This window comes from Vipera ursinii (genome assembly GCF_947247035.1).
Source record: "Vipera ursinii genome assembly, chromosome: 3".
NCBI classification, from domain to species: domain Eukaryota; kingdom Metazoa; phylum Chordata; class Lepidosauria; order Squamata; family Viperidae; genus Vipera; species Vipera ursinii.
This window is the reverse complement of record NC_139516.1, coordinates 54,676,697-54,698,971: the sequence shown is the minus strand read 5'-3', so window position 1 is coordinate 54,698,971 and position 22,275 is coordinate 54,676,697. Positions and strand designations below refer to the sequence as shown.

The 22,275-nt window shown below is 38.8% G+C and overlaps 1 protein-coding gene across 1 annotated transcript in view; it reads right to left on the bottom strand.

Moving 5' to 3' along the window:
* Window positions 1-22,275, bottom strand: part of PTPRF (protein tyrosine phosphatase receptor type F) — a gene marked incomplete at its 3' end in the record, with an annotated part of 545,489 nt that overhangs the window by 96,815 nt on the left and 426,399 nt on the right. Inside the window, exon 7 of the mRNA XM_083360223.1 lies at window positions 13,789-13,899. Within this exon, the coding sequence (XP_083216349.1) occupies window positions 13,789-13,899 (111 nt within the window). The remainder of the gene's footprint in view (window positions 1-13,788; window positions 13,900-22,275) is intronic.

The window sequence follows — 22,275 nt, the reverse complement described above, 5'->3', positions numbered from 1 at the left end:
ATTGCAAAGCTTCTGAAGCGTGATCATCAAACAATCAAGCGTTTCATTCAAAATAGTCAACAGGGTCGCAAGAAGCGTGTGGAGAAACCAAGGCGCAAAATAACTGCCCATGAACTGAGAAAAGTCAAGCGTGCAGCTGCCAAGATGCCACTTGCCACCAGTTTGGCCATATTTCAGAGCTGCAACATCACTGGAGTGCCCAAAAGCACAAGGTGTGCAATACTCAGAGACATGGCCAAGGTAAGAAAGGCTGAAAGACGACCACCACTGAACAAGACACACAAGCTGAAACGTCAAGACTGGGCCAAGAAATATCTCAAGACTGATTTTTCTAAGGTTTTATGGACTGATGAAATGAGAGTGAGTCTTGATGGGCCAGATGGATGGGCCCGTGGCTGGATTGGTAAAGGGCAGAGAGCTCCAGTCCGACTCAGACGCCAGCAAGGTGGAGGTGGAGTACTGGTTTGGGCTGGTATCATCAAAGATGAGCTTGTGGGGCCTTTTCGGGTTGAGGATGGAGTCAAGCTCAACTCCCAGTCCTACTGCCAGTTTCTGGAAGACACCTTCTTCAAGCAGTGGTACAGGAAGAAGTCTGCATCCTTCAAGAAAAACATGATTTTCATGCAGGACAATGCTCCATCACACGCGTCCAAGTACTCCACAGCGTGGCTGGCAAGAAAGGGTATAAAAGAAGGAAATCTAATGACATGGCCTCCTTGTTCACCTGATCTGAACCCCATTGAGAACCTGTGGTCCATCATCAAATATGAGATTTACAAGGAGGGAAAACAGTGCACCTCTCTGAACAGTGTCTGGGAGGCTGTGGTTGTTGCTGCACGCAATGTTGATGGTGAACAGATCAAAACACTGACAGAATCCATGGATGGCAGGCTTTTGAGTGTCCTTGCAAAGAAAGGTGGCTATATTGGTCACTGATTTGTTTTTGTTATGTTTTTGAATGTCAGAAATGTATATTTGTGAATGTTGAGATGTTATATTGGTTTCACTGGTAAAAATAAATAATTGAAATGGGTATATATTTGTTTTTTGTTAAGTTGCCTAATAATTATGCACAGTAATAGTCACCTGCACACACAGATATCCCCCTAAAATAGCTATAACTAAAAACAAACTAAAAACTACTTCCAAAAATATTCAGCTTTGATATTAATGAGTTTTTTGGGTTCATTGAGAACATGGTTGTTGTTCAATAATAAAATTAATCCTCAAAAATACAACTTGCCTAATAATTCTGCACTCCCTGTAGATTGCACTTGCTTCTATCATCTTAAATAAGTGATTCCAGAAAAATAAATGCTTAAGTAGCAACCGGGTATGATTGGACACTTTGGACTGGACATGGATAGACTGGTACCTTCTTAAATCAAATGTTTATTGTCCTGGGATTGAGGTGTAATGGTGCAAGCCTAGGAAAAGGCACAGCTTGTTTAATGAGGTGCTGGCCAGTGAGGCATGTGCACCTATGCTCGTCCTTATGTACCTTTTGGGCTTCAAATCTGAAGTATGGCATATCAATAGAGAACATTAGAAATATATTATTGTTCAGTTTAGGAATGAACAGAGTTGCCTTATTTGTTTTCTGATGTGAATGTATGTCTGGGCACGTAAGGAGAGGTACATAGGTTAAGATTATACCCTTTCATTTTCACAGGACTACATCACTTTAAAATCTCAGTTGTTTCCAAGGCACTATGTGAAGGAACTGAATGATGAGCCTCTGAGTATATAGCCAAAGAAACCATTATTGAAATAAGCTCTGTTCTCATTGAGAGCGAGACAGCAACTTGGAAGAAAGAGCAATTTAATCTCAAGTCCCCAACTGAAGCTTAATTCTCACTAAGGTGACAACCCTGCATTTCGACTTTATAATTTCAGAGCAAAAGTGATTCCTCATTTACACAAAAATAATCCCTAACCATAGAAATAAATCTGTCATTGAACTGTCGTTCTCATTGGACTGCAGTTCTCATACAGTTTGGGAGATATTTTATATTAAGATACAGTACATTTAATAACAGGAGGATAATATAAATTGATGTTATTGGGTATTTTACACAAAAAATTGAATTATAAAATACCAGCTCACCTTTCTTTCGGTTGTTGAAGATTTTACCACTGGGAGTCATGGCTGGAGGACTATTGAAAAATTAGGGCTGCATATACAAGTTTACATTCTTAACTTTCTATTTTTCTATTGTTAAGTAAACTGACTTCTATATTAATAATATTGGCTGTATAACATGACATGGATATATATTTTAAATGAGTTTTGTTCAAAACATTAGACATGCATCTTTGTGATGCTTTTGTGCTCTGCTGCCATTACTGTTACTCCAGAAATAAAATCAACCATTTTATTTGGTGCCACCCACGAACAAATTTATTATGAGAACTGGCCTTAAGGGTCTATTTTGTTCACAATTATCCACTTTCTATGAAAAGGACCTCTAGGACTGAGGTGAGAAATATAAAAAGGAAACCGTGGTGCTGAAAACATTACAGTGGGATAATACTGTTCAATATTGAACTGCCTGGCTTCACCCTGGAGGCCAAACTGCTTTGGATTACAATAAGGAAGAGGTACTTATGAAACACACTAATATAAATAGTTACCTTTCTGGGCTGTCAGTCAAGAATAAGCTCCAGGCCTGTAATTTGCTACTGACGGATTATCTCTTAATCTCTGGTGATACTAATGGACTGTAGGGAAAAAATATTAGAGCTGATTCCGCTCTGGAAAGAATGGGAGAAGCTATAGCTTTTGATACCTAATATTGAAATTGCCCCTGTTTTATCAGTAAATATTCCAGGACCTACTGAATTGGACTGCTTATTTTCTCTCCTCTCAGCCCATCATTTCATCCTTTATCTCTGGCCCTTTCTTCTCTTTTTAGAATCCTGGGATACTAAGAACGGCAGCACATTACATTGGCCATTGGAAGAAGAGCATTAAGATGCAATAACCATTTAAATAAATAAAAGCAACCATAATCTTTTGTCCTGCTAGCGGCCACAAGACGCAAAATTGGCTTTTATGGACACTATTTGCTAAAAATAGCCATTAAGTCTGCCTCACTTGATGGCGGCCAATAGCATAAGAATTATAAAGGAGAAGCAATAACAGGATACTCTTCTCAGTGGAGAAAAAAACAACAAAATAGAAGATGAATCAAATCAGAATGATGGAAGGTTATTGTAAAATCGAACAACACGAATATTAAACTCATAATTTAGGAACTATGCAAACAAATGCCAACCTTTTCATTTTTTTAATTCTCTTCCTAAAACATGGCACAGCTGGCCTTAGATGTTTATTACAATTATTTCAAAGGATGTTTCTTTCTTTCACATAACCATCTCCTTGGCTATATTTGATTTATTTAGAAGAAAGGTAGGCAATCATTTTGCCCTGAGGGATGCATCTGGTGCTGGGTTCAATTTGTGAAGTGGTACCCTTTCCCATTTTAAAAGTAAACAACTCAGTAGCAGATTGGCTATTACCAAAATTAGGGAGTGATGGAAATAATAACTCCTGCTCTAAAGGGAATTGCATTGGTGGATTCCAAAGCCAAATCCCTTCTATTTAAAACATTCATATTCTACATTTCTTCTTTTCAATAAATAGTTCTTTTATTACAAAGAGAACTGCAGCTTTTAAAAATTACATTTATAGACTGCTATAGTTCTGAAGATTCCCAGAGTTTACAAAGACAAAATACACAATCAATAAGCAGTTTAAAAAATGTAGCAATAAAAGATGCAGAAGTCAGTGAGGTTGGGAGCCAACTAGTCCTCCATTGATAATGATCATCACCAAAGTCCCCTGCACCTCTCTAATGTGGGGAACTATTATTAGCTTTGAAGTGCTAATAATGTATGCATATGTATTAAAAGATAAGCCAATAGCATTTATGCCCCAAATATATAAGACTAGATTTCCAGCCTGTGCTAAAGTTTTCCACTGATTATGTGCCTACTGTGTATGAAGTCCTCTTTATTCATTATAAATCTGTAACACTATACAAAATGCGTTTTATGCTATTCAACTGTGCAATTTAGTAATGTTTGTTTATAAGTTATATAAAAATGTTCCATTCACCATTATATTATTTTTATTTCTGTCATTTTATCTTTAATTTGTTAACTATACAAGAATACATTTGGCATTAAAGGGAGAACAGAAGCTATAATTATGTGAAATCGAGATTTTATTTCAATACAATTATTTTTCAAAGTTTAATTTTGAAGATAAATAACTATTCTTCTAAGATCTCACTGCTAGTGCCCCAAAATGTTAAATCTCATTGAGATTTGAACTTACATTGTTTTTACTTGGTAGAATAATCTTCAACAAGACATTGTGTGTGGAGGTAGGATGTTGTTATTCTATTTAATGAGGATCAGGTCATCATTAAAACTTTACTACTTAACAAAAGCAGCTCAACAGATAGAGTATAATATAAATTGTTCCTTTTGGGAGACTGACCAATAAATCTATTCCTCCATGTTTAATTACTTTTTGACTTGTCATAAATTATTATAGTCTCTTTTTCCCCTTTTCTTTATTTTGTGCAATTGTCAACTCTCATTTATCTTACAGTTTCTTCCTCAAGGTTATCTTAACTTTCTGATTGCCTTCATTATAAATCAATTTATCCTGAAGTTGCCTTCTATAGAGTAACAAGCTACCGTATATACTTGAGTATAAGCCGACTCGAGTATAAGCCGAGACCCCCATTTTCACCCCCAAAAACTGGAAAATGTTCGTGACTCGAGTATAAGCCGATCCGCCGTTCTGCAAGCCTCCGCCGCCAGCAGAGGCTCGATCCGCCATTTTTCAAGCCTGAATACACAGGAATACCCTGTGTGGCTGCGGCTCTCGGGGAAGCCCTGTCTGTCCGCTTCCTCGCTCCACGCTGCCATTCGGGCCTGCACGTTCCCCGGGCAAATCGCGGCGCCCAGCAGGCGAGGAAACACGCCTGCTCCAGTCGCCCCCCCTTCCCTCAGGAGACGCGAAGCAAGTGACCGCCTGGAGCTTACCGAGGACTTGCGCGCGGCCGAGGCTTCGGTGCTTCCAGGATCGCGCGCACCTCTCCCAAGCCGCCGCCGTCCGGAGACCTGCCGAAGTTTGGGGAGATTTGGGGAGGTGCGCGCGCACCTCCCCAAACCTCCCCAAACGACAGCAGGTCTCCGGATCTCCGTGCCCTGCCTGCATGCTTCTTTCCGCAGCGGAAAGAAGCAGGCAGGCAAGGCACGGAGATCCGGAGACCTGCCGACGTTTGGGGAGGTTTGGGGAGGTGCCCAAACCTCCCCAAACGTCAGCAGGTCTCCGGATCTCCGCCCCAAACCTCCCCAAACATCGGCAGGTCTCCGGATCTCCGTGCCTTGCCTGCCTGCTTCTTTCCGCTGCGGAAAGAAGCAGGCAGGCAGGTCACGGAGATCCGGAGACCTGCTGACGTTTGGGGAGGTTTGGGCACCTCCCCAAACCTCCCCAAACGTCGGCAGGTCTCCGGATCTCCGTGCCTTGCCTGCCTGCTTCTTCCCGCAGCGGAAAGAAGCAGGCAGGCAAGGCACGGAGATCCGGAGACCTGCCAACGTTTGGGGAGGTTTGTGCGCGCACCTCCCCAAACCTCCCCAAACTTCGGCAGGTCTCCGGACGGCGGTGGCTTGGGAGAGGTGCGCGCAATCCCGGAAGCACCAAAGCCTCGGCCGCGTACAAGTCCTCGGTAAGTTTTTTTTGTTGACTGGAGTATAAGCCAAAGTGGAATTTTTCAGCCCAAAAAGTGGGCTGAAAAATTCGGCTTATACTCAAGTATATACGGTACTTTTAAATCACATGCGCTACTTCAGGGAGTTGGCCAATAATATGAAAGGAAAGGAAGTGATTTAATTTCATATTTATTTATTTATTTATTTATTTATTTATTTATTTAATTTTTATACCGCCCTTCTCCCGAAGGACTCAGGGCGGTGAACAGGACATATCTTAAAACTACAAAAGTACAAAAATTAAAAAAGAATTAAATTATTGCCCACAATAAAAACAATAAATAAATATTAAAACCCTAAGTGATTCCCCATCAGGCCAGGCCAGCTTGTTCAAATAAATGGGTCTTTAACCCGCGACGGAATATCATCTCAAATATCATTAAATATCATCTCATATTATGAATAACTGACATCTAATGTAGCTTTAAGGTAAGGCCAGTTTTTAATTTTAAATATATGTTGGGTATGTGCTTTAAAATGTTTGTACAGATAGTCCTTGACTTATGACAAATTTCTTAATGACTGTTCAAAGTTATGATGGATCTCCCCAGTTATTTTTGAAGTTAAGGTTGAGTCATACCACTAGGTACTATACATATAGGGAAGAAAGGAACAAAAGGAAAACATATGGAAGAAATCGGTATCAAAGGTTTTTGCAAGAAAAAAAAGTGGGGGCAATACCCTGATTCTGTAAACTGCTTAGAGAGGGGCGTAAAGCACTATAAAGTGGCATCTAAGTGTTATTGCAATCTTCAAATATGTTTTTCTTTTCAAAGTTCTCTTTGAAGAAGAAATTTGATGCTGACCATGTAGGAGATAGGCCTACATCTGTATTTCACTACCCAAGGAACCAGTCCTCCTCCCACCTCATGGGTACAAGATTATAGCTTCTTGCAGGGGGTGCCTTTCCTACCTTTATCTGTGGAAAGTGCCAGTTCACACAGGGCCTTCTCATGAGAACAGGGTTTCTTCGGCAATTGACTGCACTATGCCATGGATGAACAATTATTCTGAGATCACAGCATGACCCAGAAAGAGGAGGGATTGTTCACTAGTCTTTTGTGTGTTGAGATCCACATGTGGCTAAATCATCTGAACAGAACTATGTCTCATGTACTTGTCTTATTCTTGTTTTTAACCTTATTGGACTTATTCTGAATTATGCATCCTTGCAGAAATAGGCTGGCAAGTACTTAAAAGAATTTAGCTATATTTCTGCATACCAAGCAATTCTGAAAAGAGGTATGTTTTGCCCGGGATGATTTTTATCTTGGGCCATTTTTTCCAAACAGTTTCAGCTATTCGCATGAGTGGATCATACTCAAGCTTGACCTGTCTAGTAAAATTTATCTTAATTAGTTTTACATAGAGAATCTCTGCAGGGGGAGTAAAAAAACTCTGACAAGCGCAAGTTCTTCATGTGAAGGATCAAGTAGCAGGTGACATGAAAGATGCCAAGAGGGTAAGATGCTTCCTGGCAGAGCAGACAACTTAGTGCTAGGAAACAAAGAAGCAGGTTCATATAAAGCAGCTTCTTATATCTCTTTAAAAAGGAAGGATAACATTTTTTTTATTTCTGCAGACTTGTGCTTCTCCTTCGTGCTAGGATAATCACATCCACAGCCATACAAGGATTTCTCTTTGTATTGGTTATGGTACCAGAAACAAATGGACTGGCTTGAATTAATCCTTTCCAAATACAGGTATTCTCAACTAATAACTTTTAGTTTAGCAACTGTTTGAAGTTACAGCAGCATTGAAAAAAGTGACTTAAGATTGGACCTCACATTTATGAGTCGCAGCATTCCCACAGTCACATAATCAAAATTTGGATGCTTGGCAACATGTATTTACAACAGTTGCAGTATCCCATGGTCATGTGATTGCCATTTGCGATCTTCCCAGTTGGCTTCTGACAAGGAAAGACAATTGGGGGAAGCTGGATTTGTTTAACATCTGTGTGATTCACCTAACAACTGTGGGGATTTGCTTAACAACCATGGCAAAAAAAGTTTGTAAAATTAAGTACAACTAGCTTAACTATTGTCTTGCTTAGCAGTGGGAATTCTGGTCTCAATTGTAAGTCAAAGAATACTTGCACAGTTTGTTGAAAATTGAGCAATTATCCTTAAATCCATGGAACTCAGGCATAACAGGATTTTAGAAGGGCAATAACAGTTATTTACCTTTTGAATTCTTGTGCAATCTCTTTTTGACTACTGAACATACTATTTGCAGGTCTTAACTCAAATGTGTATCTTACCATAAAGTATGTACCTATGGAATCTGTTACATTATGAGACGAGTCTGGTAGTGGGCAGTTTGGCTAGTACAATGTTTCATTACTACTGGTTGTCTATAGAGATCCTCAGTCATCCAGGTCATGGTTGTCCCAAAGGTGCTTTTTTTCCAAAAGGCAAATGGACTTTGTTTTTCCTTGAAGACGTTTCGCTTCCTGTCCAAGAAACCTTAGTTCTGACTGAATGGTGGAGGATGGAAGGATTTATATTCCTTGCAGTCATCTGATTGTTAGCACTCTTTCTGAGAGTTGTTGATGCCACTTGGACGTTTATCTGTGCCCTCAGGATCACCTGAATAGCACAAATGGGTGTGAAACCTTTTTGGAAATGCTGGAAGGACTGTGTTGTAAACAGAAGATAAGTGGTGTCGCATCTCTCTCTTTTTGTTGAGGGAGGGCAGTTCAATCTTAATGTAGATAGCCTTTTTGACCCCTCTTTCAAACCAGTGGGCCTCTCTGTCCAGAATGTGGACTTTGCTGTCTTCAAGAATGACCTTTGTCTTTCAAATATAGATGGACTGTTGAATCTGGTCCTGATGGGTTTGTTCATGGTTGTTTTGTTTCTCCAATGTGCAGCTCTGTACATGTCTCACTGTACTATACTGCATATAGTGCTCATTTTGTGTTGGGTGTTTTATCTTTTGGATGAACAAGCTTCTGCCTTAGTGTATTTTGGAGTTTAAAGCATGTATATTGTGAGGGTAAAATTTCCTTCTCTGAGTTGTGGGTTGGTTTCCAAATGTTTTGTTACCAGATTAGGTAACATCTTCAGCGGAGTTTAGGGATGTCAGTGTCAATGTTCTTCTGTTTATGAGGGCTTCAGGTGTGGGTGTATCGAATGAGGGTCTTGTGAACACTCGACATACCCAAACCTGAAGCCCTTATAAGCAGAATAACACTGACACTGACATTCCCTAAACTCCGCTGAAGATATTACCTAGCCTGGTAATGAAAAGTTCAGAAACAAACCCAAGCTCGGAGAATGAATCCTACACTTGAGCTACAAATATTTGCCATTATTACAAAGATTATATTATGTTGTCTGAAAATTCTCCTGAGTTTTTCAGATATTCCTGCAACATATGGAATGACAACATTGTTTTGTTTGCTGTTCTTTACAGATAACTCTGAGGGCACAGATAAAACCTCTGAGTGGCCTCAATGACTCTCAGAAAGAGTGCTAACGACCAGATGACTGCAAGGTAGTGCATTTTTTCTAAAAAAAAAAAAAAAAAAGGTGCCGGAACTCAGAGGTGCTGTCACTGGGAGAGATGCCGGTGTCTTGCTATGGCGTCGCTACCCGTCCTTTGCACCCTCACCCCTGAGGCTTGGAGCCACATGCCGCGGGGATTCCCCTCCCCACAACTGGCGTGGGGATTCCCCTCCCCGCAGTTCCCACACTGTGGCCTGTGCTGCTCCAAACTTCGACCCAGAGCTGTGTTCCTCGTGGCAGTGATCTCCAGCGCCAAACAGCCTCTTTCCAACCACATCCAGAAAAATTTGTAACAAACATTGGAATTCTCAAGGCCATGTTTGGTATTTCCCAACAATCTGTTACTGGAAGGAAAAAGCAATCCCAGATCCCAGAGAAGCATTTGCATGTATGCAGATATCCTTAGGGTGCCATAGTTATGGATGAGAAATATTCATTGCAAAGTTGGCATTTCTGGATGTAATACAGATATTTTGGACTTATTTTTGTTTCCTTGCATGTTTGATATTTTTAAAAAGGCATATGCTAATGACTACACCTATGAACATATGTAACATCTTTTGCTAGGATACATGACCAATGCTTGTCCAGAATGTGAAAAGTGAAAGACTGTGACTAAACAAAATTTTAATGTACAGATAATTCCACCAGAAATTATTTTAGCCTTTTTAATAAATGTTGTTATTGATGTTAAGCTCACCATGGAAAACATCATATATTGTTATGTATATACTAGGTTAATTATTTAAAGACTGAAGTGCAACATAACTAGATTCTAAATAATCTATTTTTCAAAACATACAACAGCCCAAACAGTAAAAGTAAAGTCCATGTTAAGAATATTTCATTCTTAAGAATTGTTTAATTTAAAGTGGTTTAGTTGTAATAGATGGTTATAGATTCAAAATAGTTTTCAAGAGTGTACAAAAGATACTATTTTTTTCTAGCATCAGCTAAATTAGACATATTACATTGAGAAAAATGTTTCTCATTTCTTTCCTGTTACGTTTATTGATTTCATTGCAGATATGTTAACATAGGAAATAGATTATTTTGTTATCTAATTTTACCTTCCAAAAGACAGAAGCAGATGAAAAATGTGAGGTTCTTTCCTGTTGGCTTTTTTGAATTAGCTGTTTTAGATGCTAAAAGTTTAGTTCCTAAAGAAGTAACCTTGTAAATAATTTTAATGTCCTCCTCTAGCGCAGGGTAGGCAACCTTGGCTCTTTTATGACTCAAGGACTTCAACTCCCAGAATTCCTGAGCCAGCATGGCTCAGCTTGGAAACCTCTCTCTTTCCCCTCAGCATGGCTGGCTCAGGTTTCTGGGAGTTGAAGTCCACGACTCATAAAAAAGAGCCAAGATTGCCTACTCCTAAAGCCAATAGAGGGAGCTTTTTTTTTTAAAGGTGCCGGAACGCCGTTCTGTGCGTTCTATGAGGAAAAAAGCCCTGCTGCAAAAAAATATAATTCCTTCCATCCTTCACCATTCAGTCAGAACTGAAGAAGCTTCTTAGATAAAGAAGCGAAAAGTCTTCAAGGAAATACGAAGTCCACTTGCCTTTTGAAAAAAGCACCTTTGGGACTACCACCAGTTATTGGTTTTTTGGGGGGAGAGAGGGGCTGTGCCTTTGAGTCAGTGTTGACTACTGGCAACTACCTAGACAAGTCCCTGCAGTTTCCTTGTGAAGATGTTCAGAAGTGTTTTATCACTGCCTCTTTCCTAGGGATAAGAAAGTGGTTGGCTCAAGATCACCCAGTTGGTTTTGTGCCTAATGTGGGACTAGTCTAGGTTCTAGTCTGGTGCCTTAAAATACTATATCAAACTGGCTCTTTATCACTGACATGCTACAGCACTATTCCTACTGCACATTATTAAATACCGGGCAATCTAATCATCAGGAATTAAATTTACCATACTGTAAATTTATTTTACAAAAATATAAAATCCTTCTCTGGATTGCAGTGTCAAAGGAGGGTTGAAAATAGTGGGCAATTTAGCAAAAGTAATTTTTAAAGGAGACAGGCATTTTTAATATTTTTTATATTACAATACTAAAAAACTTTCCAAGGTAACATTAAAGAATTATGTGCTATAAAAACAAATAGTATCAGAATTAAGGTACAATACTAGACCTTTCAGCTTCAAATTAAAAACTTCGTAAGCTAGTCAGAATAACAGTGATTTTGCTGCCCACCAAAATTTCACGTCCTAGACACCCTTGGAGAAGAATTCTTTAAATCAGCTTCTTCTGCAAAAAAAAGTTTAATCTTGCATTCTGACCAGCCTTTTTTATTGATAAGAAAAACAGCAGGACCTCTGAAGAGGATTACACTCTACAAACAATTTTATGTAAGAGAAAGCAGTGATACAGATTAGCATTTAGATATCTTTACTTGTTGGGATATCAGATCAATGTTTTCAGGACAAAGGAGGCACAAAGACAAATATATGTGTATATGTATAGGAATTGTAGGGGGAAATAAGCATTTCTTCCCTTCCCCTCCCCTCCTCTTCATTAATGCCAAACAGAAATCCACCATCATGGCAGCAGTATAATGTGATCCCAAGCAATTAAATTATAATGTAATTATATGGTTTCACTAATGTGTACAATGATCGTACAAATCCCTTATTTTGCTTACTCAGATGTAAGAAGCCAAGGAAAACAACTTCTTAGTTGTATATAAAGCAGGTATAAAGATGGTCTGGGAATTAAGAGAGTTGCAAAAAAAAAATATTGGTCAACTGGTTAGGATATCTATTTGGTTTTGCAAAACAAAAGCATCTGCATAAATAGTCTGGCTAACAGTACCTGTGGCAAACTTCCACAGGAGACAATTTTATATAGTAACCTGTCTTTTATGGCTTTATCTCAATTCTGCAGCTTGGACTCCAACTTTGTGCAGTAAAATGGGAGTTTTATTCCAAAATTTATGCTTTAAAAGGAAAATGGTTATTAGAAAATGAGCCATACATGCAGGGCTGAAAATTCTTCTTACCAGAAACTGGACTCATGTCAGCTTATCCGCAGACACAGTCAACCAGTCAGCTAGCTGAACAACCTGTTTTTCACATCAAGACTTGAGGTCACAGTTTACTGCACTACTTAAAATCCTAAGGGAGTTCTCTATCTAAATAAAGACTCAGCAAACAAGGAATCAGCTAGGTCTGTGAAGTTCCTTTGGCTTGGCAAGCTGGGAATTCAGGTGAAACATTAGCTTTCCCAAGTCTGTTTGCAAGGCTAGACAAAGGGAAAAGCATTTAAAAGAGAACGTGGCTGAACACGTGCAATTGCTTACCCAACGGTGTAAGAGTGGCATACCTTCAAATAAACATTTCTGCCCCTCCTGTTCTCTAGGACAGAGTATTTATTTTTTTAGATTTGGTCTGATTTTTTTTATAATAATAATACAAAAAGTAGATGGTCAAACATAATTTCATTACGGGTGTGAAATGGTTATTTATACTCAGTTCCAAGCATATTTTAAACTTCAGCCTTTTGTAAGTTTGTCAAAATTGTTGTATAAAATGGAAAAGCTGCTGTAGAAAATGAGGCCTGAATATTATGAGAACAACTGAGAAAGTTAGAAGCAATCCTCCAGCATGTCATCTTGGTCGCTCCTTAGAATAACCATTTCTGGGCATGGTTAAGGCAGCTTTCTGTCATAAATGGTCTGTCTGTATCTGTATGTTCAGAAGTAATTGGGAGTGAGAATGAGAATGAGAAGGGAGGGAGGGAGGAAGGAAAGTAAATGTTCCATTTAAATGAGCAATTGTTAGAATCTAGACTCTGGGTAGAAAAACATATAGTTTAACTGCCCATCAAAGGGTACTTCCCCCCACTTTTAGGCAAGAGTCAGACGTTTAACCATGAAGGATCTCTAACATCACTTTTTCTTGGCTGATGCAAAATTTTATCTCCTTGTAAAACCCCCCAGAAAAAAAGCATCTTCTTAATGAAGTATTATATTATTTTGAGTTCAGGAATGAAACGGAGATTTGAAAATAGTCTGGTTTTATGAAACAAACTGCAGCTGGATCACAGCAGGAATAGCAACTTATTCTAATAGGTTCAGCAATTATCCCTGTTGTAGAGGAGGTGTTGATCAATAAAATACATGAAATCTACATCTATTCCTGGCCCAATGTAGTGTAGTGCTCACCTGCCAGAGAACAGATAAAACCTAGGAAAAGAAACCCACTAATTTTACAGATCTTGTCTTTCTCTCTCTATCTTTCTCTCTCTTCCCCCCACCCCCAATGAATGAATGATGAAAGACAGATTCTGACACTGACTATTTTAATCTGACCATCACACATATTACCCCAAAGAAAAGGAAGGATCTTCCAGGGCTTGGATTTTAGTTTCATCACTCACAAAGCATCACTGAAATATTCTCTTGCTGCAATGTTGAATGGGTAATTTGAGAGGCAGTGGAAGAGAAGGGGGAAAGGGATGGAAGCTTGCCTTCTCAAAGTTTACCTCGCACATAAAGGTTTGCTGGAGCGGAGTAACGGGTCCCTGCACTGTTTGTAGCGACACATTCATATTTGCCTTGATCTGATTCCTCGCTGTTTTCAATTTGGAGAGCCCCTATGTAGAAACAAAACACAAAGAACACTGGTTATAACAAGATGTATGTTACTGCTCTGTACCCTTATTCCAACATGAACACAAGAGGACAGATGATGCCTGTTGCTTCTTATAGGATATCCATGCTTGTTATTATAAAGCATCCATTGTGCTTAGTCTTCATAGTCAAACAAATTATTGATACCTTTACAGTTGCTTCTTATGTACTGAATAAATTTCTTCCATATGGAGAAACTATCAAAAGAATCCAGACTTAAAATAACTACAATATTTTTCCCATAACTAAATATTATACAATATTTTAAACTGTTGTAAGTAGTTCTATGTGTTATATGAACACAAAAACAAAATACAACCCCAATAAACACACAGTAAACTAATAAATAAATACAAGGGAATCTAATTTTAGTTCATTACCTTCAACTGTCTTAACCTACAAAATATGCTTCATTCCACAACAAAGTATCATTAATTTACTCTTAAGCCTAGCAGTAGAAAGAGCCACAACTTTTTCACCTTGAAAACCCGTTTCTCTTGTTTTACATATGATTAGACTGTTCTGTCTACTAACAACATCAACGAGTAGCAACATCAGTAGGTAGTACAACCAGTCTTTTTAACACTTTGAGAAGCCCTGATACAGAAAGATCATTTGAAGATTTTCCAGGCATTCCACACATTTTGTACTCACTGTATCCTGTGCAACTGTTTTTTTTGTTCACTGTACTGAATAGTAACATAGCTCTTGATATTTCATTGGTTTTGCTGCTTTGAATTTTGAGCTACTTCAAATGTTAAAATACGTTTTGGATGAGATCCCTTCCATGCTACCACTCCCTTTTTTTAAAAAGGGCCCAAATAGCAATCTTATGAATCCAAGCAACCAGGCTGAATACAACACTAAACTCTGCCTAATTCACATTGCAAATAAATAAGTCGAAACAGTATTGCTCTTCCTTCTTATCTTGCCACTATGAATGAACTCAGTCCTATTTTGTTGTCTTCCAGATTATGGGAGATGGGAGGCTTAGATAAGGCAAAAATAAATAAACAATGAACATTTTAAGCAGCCCTGATACTGCTATTCCAAGAATGGGACCTGGTACTTCTTGGGGAATAAATACTTCATTTGTGAGTCCAGAAGTTCAGATTCCATAGACTGCAGAAGGCAGCTTTCACTCACAAAAATTATGTACACTCTTGAACCAAGAGAAACCGCATTAACCTGTCTGCTTGTCAGAGAGTCTGAATCCATTTCTGTTTGCCAAAGAAAACAGCGCTATGAACAGAAATTGCTGTTTCTTGACTCCCACTTCAAGGCACGGAGGTTAAATTTAGTTTCCATATTATTGGAATAGAAGGGAAAATAATGTGAATCAACTACTGTCACCTAAATCATTTACAACAATAAAGTGAGACCTGCAGTCTAAGTCTGTATCTCAGGAGAACTAATGAAGTTCATTATGTTCTGCTGTTTCATAAAAATGATGATAGAGAGCCCTCTCTATTGTTGTATCAGATCTGGAAAATAAAAATAAATTGATCGGAGAAGTCTGGCTCCTGCTTGCTACCTTCTAGGAGGCATTTCATCCCTTGTACTTTTAAGCAGTTTGAAAGTTTATACCTTGCTGTTTAGGTATTCAGACAAAGTGTGGCCAAGACAATTGTGTGATTTAAAAGATCTGGCCCAGACAACTGTTTCTGCACGTTATAACAGTGGACGGTGAAGATATATTGTTACTATCTTGAGACTTGTGTTTAGCTTCCACTTTCTCTAAATTTAGAAAATCTGTAAATATACGCCCCTCCCCAAAACTTTTATAATTATTAATTTTAATATCAATTATATTTTATACTTTTTATATTTTAATTATTGTTAGACATTCTGAGTATAAAATAAATATATTCTTTGAACAGTGGCCGATAACAACTGGAGGGAAAAGGACTCCTGATCGTTTGTTCCTTGATTGAGGATAGATCCATATATCCAAGCTGTGGGCAGGTGAGTGCGTGCATGGATGATTACAACACTCTTCTCTCTAACATACGTACATGTGCTCTACCCTACAGCGTAAATGGCAGGTGAAAATCACATGGGTAGCAATGAGGAAGGCTTTATAAAAGATGGTTAGCGGAAAAAAATTCTATGTATTTTCCCTTACTCTCTATTTTTCTAGGTAGGGTTAGGCTATAAATTAGAAATACCCTGGCTTTTACTGAATCTGCCTCCATTTTAGCACAATGTTTGGGAAGTAAGAAGTCTGAATAGCACAACTTCATTTTACATAGAATGCAGAATTACAAGAAGCATGTACTAATTCTGGGCAAATTCTTTTATTTCTGAGTGGATCAAAATAGCAATTCTGTACAGTTATAGGAGGATAAAATTAGCTACACACGAATGAGAGCCATGTCTGTATTGCTCTGTAAATATGCTTTTATAATAATCACATGGACCTCACAGAATGGCAGCCAAATATCTCCAGGCCCAAATTACTGGCAATTAGGAAAGAAAGGGGAATCAATCTAGTAATTTTCCTATTGAAGCTCATTACGATCCTGCTAAATTGTTTCCTCCCTGAAGTTGATGATTATCAGATCTGGAGGAAAACTGAGTTTCTGTGATTTATGCAAGGGCTGCAGTCACTGCAAGATCTTTGAATTGAGCAGTTCACAAGGCAAATACAGGAATACAATTCAGACACCAATTTGTCTTCTTTAGGTGTATCATACATCTAGATTTCAAATACCCTTTCTTTTTTTATTTCACTTTAGAAAAAAGGGAAGAAGAGAGATTTGCAAGCTTTGCAGGAAGCAAAATTGCAAAACTGCCGAAGGGTGGCAGTCTCTTAGTAGAGTTAAGCAGTATTAAATTTGTATAACATTGGAAGAATTAGATGGAAAATTAATCAGCTTTTCTCTGTCAGTTTTTAGGTATTTGTGCTTTAAATTCATGTTCCTTTTGCTTTGAACATATAAAATTCATATTAGGGTAGAGAAAAGTGTTAATTACCAATTTTAACTGTTTTCATATATCTGTTATGCCACAGCATCATAGAAACTTTGTCACTGAATCACTATAGAGCTACAGTGGCATTTGGCTGTATCACCAATTTTGGAAGATTACACGGCTATCCAATATTGAACGAGTGAATGCACTGGTGACTACAGAAAAAGCTTTTGGTGAGTAGGATGGGCTGCCTGCACCAAGTCTGACATGACAGCACTAGCTGCTCCAAGAGAACAGAAGATCAGAATATCTAATTTTCCATTATGTTTATTTCATTCCACTTTGTGGCAATAGAGAAAGCGGCTTTTGATAAAAGAGAAACAAATCACTTCTTCTAAAGATTCATTTGTTGCAATCTATTGATCATCCCTGAAAGCCCATGTCCATTCATCTATCCCAGGAGTAGGCAAGCTCGGCTCTTTTATGGGAGTTGAAGTCCATGAGTCATAAAAGAGCCGAGCTTGCCTACCCCTGAATTCTATCCTCTTCTCTAACCTGCCAGCCAGCAACCAGAGCCATATATCTCTGAACAATCTATCAAAACTCACCCTGACCTTTCAGCCTGGGTCTCACCTGAAAGGCAAAGGGGGAATGTTAAAAGTGACAACATGCCTCACAAATACAGAGCTCTTAGAAAAATGAAAGCATCTCTGCACAGGAAAAGTAAGACTCATGGCTGCCAAGGCCAACAGAAAGGTTAGTTTTCAAAACAGAATGCCCTGGCTTCTCCAGCTACTTTTATCGGATTTCCTTCACACCTTCACTCAAGAGAGATTGCCTGAAGAGAGACTGCCTGGCTTTCCCATCCAATGTACCTAGCGACTATGCATAATTGAAAATAAACATCCAACTAATTGCAGACACAATAATCCATTAGTCTAATCTCATTTCGATCAAATTAATACATCATGGAAATGCAGCAACTTACCTTTCGGAAGACCTCAAAACATATCATTATGTGAACATAATCTCCCTTCATAAAAATGCTTTCCTCTATCCCTGCTAGAGATTCAGTAGCCTGTATGTTTAACAAAAGGTGTCAGTCTGACAGAAATCCCGTATGAGATGCCAAGAGGTGGCTCTTGGCACTTAGAAAAATGTCGTCTTTGACATTCAAACAGGACACATGCGTTTTAAATAATGTCAGGCAAACTCTTAAAATACCTCATTAGAACTCAGAGAGATTTATGTTTTATGAGATGGATGATTCTCATTATAGCAGTAAGTCAATTCTCTCAAAAAGGATATACCGAACATATGGCGGTTCTGGTGCCAAGTTGTTAATGTTCTCATTTGTTGATAAGAAGCACATGACAGTTAAAATACAGGAAAAGCTTCAGTCTGGTATGAGTAAAGATGGGGCTAGAAACAGGCATAACCTGGGCTATTTAACGTGTGGTTTATTGTTTTGATTTAAGATTTATGTAGTTTTAGATAAATAGCTTAAGAACTTAAAAGGTTACAACTGATAGCTATGAATCATTCCAAAGACTAGATGACAATTAGGCCTACAACACATGACGCAGATTTTCCATTCAATTCAAACATTTTTTGGAATAACAATTCATATTTGTTCCCAAAATATTAACACAACTGAAAACATTAACACCCAGAAACTGAACCAGAACCAAAGATTGCTTTATTAACTTGCAGCGATGATTTAATGAAGAAAGGGAGGGAAGAGTAGCATTGGACAATTGAGACTACAATTTAGTAATCGTAATAAATTTCAGAGAATTCAGGGATCAGTCAACACCATCAGTTACTGAAATCACAAGAGATCAGGAACACTGTACATAGTACTGATTACAATCTTAGGATTGTTTCCAAAAAACACTTTTGAGTGTTCAAATTACAAAGATTACACTAGCAGGTTTGGGACTACATAGCTGCTACTCTGGAGGTATGCTGAACAACAGTAAGATTTAAGATGACCAGATATATGTCAGATTCCTTTACTCTCAACAAATCTTTGAGCCATAGTCACAATGATGTATTACGTTTCAGAGGGAATGGGGCTAGCTGATTGTATCTCTTCCCTCTGCCTTTATATTGAAAGATCTGGCAAGCTGGACAGACGCACTTATAACCCTCAAAGAAAGTCCATGCTTACTTCAAGAATTATTTTATTTTTAGTTGTTCAGTTTCTGTCAGCAGTAGCACAGAAGAAAGAACATCACTGTTCTCTTGTGAAAATACTGACCCTTCAGACACATACCACAGTGGATATTTCAACCCTCCATGGACTACTCCAGAGTTAATCCAGACAGTAACTGAATTGGAAAGATCAAAGAATCCTCTGTGGCATGAGCCAGAATTGCACCTTCCAATTCACAATTCTTCCATTGAATAACCCCCTTTGACTTGTGTATGCCTGCAATGGATGATTCTACAAGGTGCCAGACACTAAAAATAAACAAAAACACGTGTAGGAGGGAATGGCAGATGAGCTTGTGTACTGACAGAGTTTGGAATGAAAGAATAAGTGGAGAATGGTATACTGCTGAAACGTGTCATGGCCAAAAGAAATGTAGTGATACAAATATTTGAGGCACAGTTTAGCATTCTTACCTCTAATTGGTGTACCACCTGGTGAGGTAATTTGAATGCAAATAAGATTAAAGAGAAGCGTTAGTACAATGAGAAAAGGGAGAAAATTGAAACTAAAAAGTTTTTCAAAGCTAGAATCTATATTAGAGAAACAGGAATCATACATAAAAAAAGAATGTGCAGTAACATTGCCCTAGATTGGTTAGTAAAGCTCCACCAAGAACACAAAGTCTAACCTCAATTTACATATCCCTGGTCCTCCCCCCCAAAAAAAGGATGTCGATTACCATTATCATTCATTGTCACAACTGAAATGGAGCAGCAATTGGGAAATGGGTGCCATGCCCTTTTATTCTGCCAGAAGATGGGGCTGTGGGAGCATCAGTATCAATGAAATACAATAAGCATGTGTGTATGCACCCACTGTTGGAAGACTGATTCTTGGTTTGAGATTACCTGGACCACTGGGGACAAAAATCTGATTACATAGCTGAAACTGGAAAACTAATCAATGAATGTAGGTTAACTCCTGAAGCAGGTTCCTCCTGAGCATAAACTGTTGTTTTGCACCACTCAGTTTTAAAATATAAATGCAGCGGACATTCTTTTAGCTTTCACTTGGACTAATGGCTGAGGCATGCTCTTGCATAGTGGTACAGCAGGCCAAGGACAGAATTTACAAGGGAGTTGAAAATAGTTTCACATGCTATGAACATCTGATATAGAGAGGTTTTTAAAGAAGAGTTTGCTCAGTCTTGGCCCTTATCAACAGCATTGTCTAGAAGTGCAGAAAGAGAACGGGCATATGTAAACTGACAGCAGGTCCCCTTTGCTCCCTGATTGTGCCCCCTTGGCCTTATTTTGTGCAAATGAAATCTGTTAGTAAGGACAGGGAAATTCATGCAGATCTAATTTCTAGGCAGTTTATGGTATGCGTTGGTTTAATGCAGATTTTGCGCATCTGAACACCAAGCACTTACCAAAGAAAACTCAGGAGTTTAAACAAACAGAAAGAGAGGGTTAAACAGGACACAGAGCCTCAAATCATGTTCCGTGTATTGATCAATAAATACCAGTAACCAAAGAAGTGCTGTGTATCTGAGATTAACTGCTCCCCACATTCCATTATCCACAGCACTGATCACCCAATGGGTGACAGACACTCAAAGAGTTTCTGTAAATACAAAGAAGGCAGATTTTAAGAACATTTAACTTGCTTTTAAAAGAATGGATAAATTATTTACCCTTAATATTTTCTTCCCTTGCTCTTTTCTAGAGCCTTTTCCTCTAGGCAATATAGCTGCCGCTTTTAATCAGTGGAAACAGTTCCAGCTGCTTTGTCTGGCATTCTCTGCAGCCAAGATGATGTTATTCCATCTCCACTTTACAGCCCAATGCTTTTGTTCACAGATATGGAAAAAAAGGAAAGCCCATATCGCTGGCTGTGAAGGTAATCTCTTACATAATAAATCTGCCTGTTTATCTGTTTCTCTAACTACCATCCCATCCACCTCGAAGGAGCAATTCACATCACAGAAGCCTGCATGGCTTCCAAGTCCTATCAACAGGAAAAAGAGGATTATTGCTTCAACAGAAAAATTGCTGAGTACTCACTTTTCTTCCCAGTCTGCCAATTTATTACTGTAATTAAACACTCTAAACTCTATTTTCTTCATACCGGCAGTTAACTGACATTGAGACTTTCCACAACAGAGTCCAGTAATCAGCCTCCCAGTCAGTGAAATGGCACCTGTTTTAAGTTGCTTTCACTTGGATGCGATGCTGATCTTGGCATGCACTCACACAGCCACTGAAAAGTCTGGAATTAATTGTCTACACAAACTGAAGAATCCCATACACACTCAAAATGGACTCCTTAAAGTGCAATTGGTTCATCTTTCTTGAGGTCTGAAGATTTTTAGATTTTTCTTGTCAGATCCCACATCACAACTATTAAGCAATTTAAAAAGATGTTCTTATTTGCAAGAAGTCTCCAGATTTCTGTTAATGGTCAGGATTACCACATAGATATCTGAACCACAAGCCACCAAAGCAAAAATCAGGGCATTTTCTTAGAAACCACAGAGCCATAGAGTTGAAAGGTACTTTAGAAGTTGTCTAGTCTAACCCAGCAGTCCCCAACCTTTGTGGCTTGGTGGCCCAGGGTGGGGGAAAAGGGGATGGTTCCGTGTGAGTGGCAGGTGCATGTGACAGTGTGCCTACCCACCACTCGCACAAATAGAGCTTTGTGTGTAAGCGCCTGTGCTCACACAAATGGAGCTTCACACATGAGCAGGAGTGACTGCCACTTGCCTACCTCTTGTGTGGCCTGGTTCTGAATGGGCCATGGCCCAGTAGTGGGCCACGGCCCAGGAATTGGGAACTTCTGGTCTAGCCCTTTGCTCAACGCAGGTTTTACTAAAAACTCTCTGTTTCAAGAAAAGGAGAACTCACACCTTTGGTAGCACCCTAGTTGATAGCTTGTATACAGTCAGGGAATTTTTCCTGACCTCTAGTCTGGATGTACTTATAATTTATCCATTAGCTTTGATCCTTCCCTCTGGAGCAATGAAGAATAACCTCATTCTTTCTGTGAGACAATCCTTTAGATATCTGAAGTCTGCTATCATCTTCAATCGTCTTTTCTGTAGGCTAGTCATATCCAGGTTCTTTAGGTATTATTTATAGGTCTTGCTTTCTGGACCCTTCATTGTCTTGATAGCCTTTCTTGGAACTTGCTCCAATTTGTCACTGTCCAGTTTGAACTGTGGTGTGAGTTATGGTAGGGAACACAGAACTAAATGGATCAATTATCT